The following is a 3,799-nucleotide window of genomic DNA, read 5'->3' as shown; positions in this document are numbered from 1 at the left end:
ATGAGCAGTGAGCAATATTCAAATATCTCATTTTAAAATGTTGAAATCAAAAAAATCGTGATTTACTTATCATTTATTATTATTGTGACATCAGTGTTCACAAAACGATTAATGCATGGTCTTTCAACAATTTCAAGTAAATAATATAACAATTTATGAAAATTATATTTTTAAAGCATGTGTCATGTGGTGCCCCCCCATGGGTGGCACCACATGACCACATTATCCATAAGGGCCAGTGGGCCCTTATGGATACTCCTGCCCTGTTCTCAGCATGTCCGTTTTCAGAACAGATGATATTAGTCAGGTAACTAAACACAGCGCCCGACCGACCATTGAACGTGAGCATGAAAAAAATCCCGATCACTGAAACGCAAATAACGTGATTCCCCATGGCAATGACAGGAAATAAGTTTGGAATTGTGCATGTCCTGCGAGTAGAATTAGAAATATTTAAAGAAGGCATATGGACAATATTAAACCATAAGAAACAATTGCTGCTGAAAACAAGAGAAAATTGTTGAAAAAGTCAATGCATGTGCGATATAAAATTATGTGATGGAGAATTAAAGCTGCTTTCACCACACTTCACTGTTCAACACAAAAGGGGGAGTATGTGTGTGTGTGTGTGTGTGTGTGGGGGGGGGGGCATTGAAAGGACATGGCAGCAAACAATTTGTAAAAAAATAAATAAAAAAGCCAGAAACGTAAAAGTAATGGAATAGTTACTTTTACTGGTAACTAGTTACTTTTATAGTGGAGTAACTCAGTTAGTAACTCAGTTACTTTTTGGGAGAAGTAACTAGTAACTATAACTAATTACTTTTTCAAAGTAACTTGCCCAACACTGGTGTTGGACAAGCAGAAAGTCAAAGCTGGGGAATCCAAGCTGGCACAAGGAAGCAGATTCAGGCAAGCAGGGGAACTGCACAAGGGAGAAAAAGCCAGGTTAGAAATATCAAACAAGGCTCAAACAGACAAATGGCCTGAAAGTGTTACCACTGGGGTAAGACAACAATCTGATGCCGTGCATATGGAGGATCCGTCCTTATATAGCAGCAGCTGCTGATTATGGTGATGATGCGCAGGTGTGAAGGTCACAGCAGCTGGTGTGACACTATGTGGTTTTGTTATATTTTACCTCAATATATATATATATATATATATATATATATATATATATATATATATATATATATATATATATATAAAGAAAGAGAGAGAGTGAGAGAATGCTCCACAAAGTAGTAAGGTTGTTGCCAGAATGACTCAAATATGTGACAATAATTGTTTTTGTCATGTCAGTTTTTTTATTACTTGTCATCTACACTACTAAAATGTCTGTAGGGGCTGAGGGGGTTGAATGCTTTTGATTGCAACTTTATATAGGCCTATATTCTTCATTTAAATTTCAACCTACTTGTTGAAATTGGGCCAGTCTGTCAGGAATTCCCAGGCCACATTTTCACCGCAGTCCAGTCCTGAGTGCTGTAATACTGTTTTAAACCTTTGCTCTCTATCTGAACCACAACTATCAATCTGCTAATACTTTATTTTCAGATGTGTTATTCAAAAATTATGTGAATTGTCCCAGTTTCTAGGAGGAAAAGAGAACAATGTTGGTTCACATGCACTTTAATGTACAGTCCTGCTATGTTTTCACATTTGTACTCTATATATTGATAAATAATAATAATTCCACTGGTATACTGGCTGTTCAGATGGAGAATAAATAAATTAATATCTTAAAATATTAATATATACAATAAAATGTACAGACTTTTACTTATTACAAAATAAATCAGCATAGAAACTTATAAATGAATATTCAATCAAACCAACATGGAATGGAATTGTAGCCCAAATAATGAAAATTTAATTGAAATGTGAGGCTTTTAACCAAACTATTGCCTATGCAAACATTTGATAAAAATGCAATTAATCAAATACAAAGCCTCTAACTCATTAGAGTTTTTTTATTGTTTCATATTTACATTTTTATTCATATTCTTTAAATCATATTCTTGTTAAAAAAGGAGGGCCTTAGATTCCCAACGTACTATGTCACATGGACATGATAATTTACATATACAAGGTTTGAGAGAAAAAGCCCTCAGAGTTCAGCTGCTCTTCCTTAGCCCTAATGATGGAGGATGATGAATTCTGCTTCCCAAAACTTTTCAACTCCTCCTGTAAAAAGTTAAAGAATTCTTATGCTGAAACTTTACTTATTTCCTTCATATTGTGTTTAGTTTCTCTTGTCACTGTGTCTCTAAACCTGCTGGTTATCATTTCCATCTCTCATTTCAGGTGACATTTTGCTTTCATTTTAAATTAGGAAACTGTGAAAGGCATTACAAGTTTCTTTTTCACTGCATTATCTACATTAATAATCAAAAGCATCATGAATATATAGGAAATTGTTAAAATGTAATGTTTTAGAGTTTTCAGTGGTTTCATCTGGATTATTGTAGGATCATCGTTTTCTACAAAAATCCTGACACATGTAACTGGTTTGTTCTACTTTTTCAGGCAGCTTCACAGTCCCACCAACTTTTTTATTCTCTCTCTGGCTGTCTCAGACTTTTGTGTGGGTCTTCTACTTTCTTTTCAAATTATGATTCTGGACGGCTGCTGGTATCTTGGGGACCTTATGTGTCTTCTGTATTATTTGTTGGATATAATTATTATCTCTATGTCAGTAGGAAACATGGTGCTCATTTCAATTGATCGTTATTTGGCTATCTGTAATCCTCTCCAATATCGCTACAAAGTCACCCAACAAAGGGCTCAAATATGTGTTTCAGTGTGTTGGATTAGTTGTCTGTTCTACGCCGTTGCGTTGTTGAGAAATAATTTTAAAAAACCAGGCAAATTCAATTCCTGCTATGGGGAATGTGTGATTATTGCTGGTTTAAATGAATACATTGTGGATGTTATTTTTATCTTAATTATTCCTGTTATTGTCATAATAGTTCTGTATCTGAGAGTATTTATAGTGGTTGTGTCCCAGGTTCAAGCCATGAAGTCCCAAATTTCAGCTGTAACCTACCAGCATTCCAGTAAAGTAAGAATTTGCAAGTCAGAGATAAAAGCAGCTGTGTCTTTAGGTGTCGTTGTGGTTATGTTTCTGGTATGTCTGTGCCCATATTACGCTGTTGTTTTTATTGATCAAAACACTATATACAACACCTTATCCACTGTCGTTGTATCATGTGTATTTTATTTTAATTCCTGTCTCAACCCTCTGATTTATGCATTCTTCTATCCTTGGCTAAGAAGAGCTATAAGAGTAATTATGACATTTCAGATATTACAGTCTGGATCATCTCATGCAAACCTGTTATGAAGAGGTATGAAGGAATGAAATCTTCCACATAAATAATTTATGTGGAAGCCCAAAATTCCTAAAAAAAAAGGAAATTAAGATTGCTTAGCACAAGATTATTCAAAGTGTGACTTGGAAGCTGTTTGTAACCCCTGCATTGATTTGTGTGGCAACTAAATGCAATTCTTTTTTTCTTTTTTTTTTCCTTCCCCAGTGTCCTGTCTAGCAATGTGGCAATAAGAATTGATGTCTTAATGCCAAATAGAGCTCGACAGATTTTGCTTTCACAAGTGGAGCAAACAGCTTTCGCCATAGTGCTCCGCTTGATTTGTGCATGTAAATAGCTTTATTGTGATTCCTGCAGGGAAAATTTCAAATTATATGGACACTACAATGGGAAAATAGGAGAATAAAGGAAGAACAAGAAGAGAAAAAAAGAAAGAGAAGAGGTGAAAGAAAGTAGAGATAAAA

General features: G+C 34.9%; 1 protein-coding gene across 1 annotated transcript; it reads left to right on the top strand.

Annotated features, from left to right (window-relative positions):
• The first annotated feature begins 2,146 nt into the window (after window positions 1-2,146).
• Window positions 2,147-3,569, top strand: LOC118563578 (trace amine-associated receptor 8a-like). Its single transcript, XM_036138675.1, has 2 exons — window positions 2,147-2,310; window positions 2,533-3,569. Exons 1-2 carry the CDS (start codon window positions 2,147-2,149, stop codon window positions 3,347-3,349), a joined length of 981 nt encoding a protein of 326 aa, XP_035994568.1. The 3' UTR covers window positions 3,350-3,569.
• The last annotated feature ends 230 nt before the right edge of the window (window positions 3,570-3,799 follow it).

Source organism: Fundulus heteroclitus, chromosome 7 (assembly GCF_011125445.2).
Source record: "Fundulus heteroclitus isolate FHET01 chromosome 7, MU-UCD_Fhet_4.1, whole genome shotgun sequence".
Classification (NCBI taxonomy): Eukaryota; Metazoa; Chordata; class Actinopteri; order Cyprinodontiformes; family Fundulidae; genus Fundulus; species Fundulus heteroclitus.
Note: the sequence above shows the minus strand (reverse complement) of the source record. Positions and strands in the feature narration are given on the sequence as shown.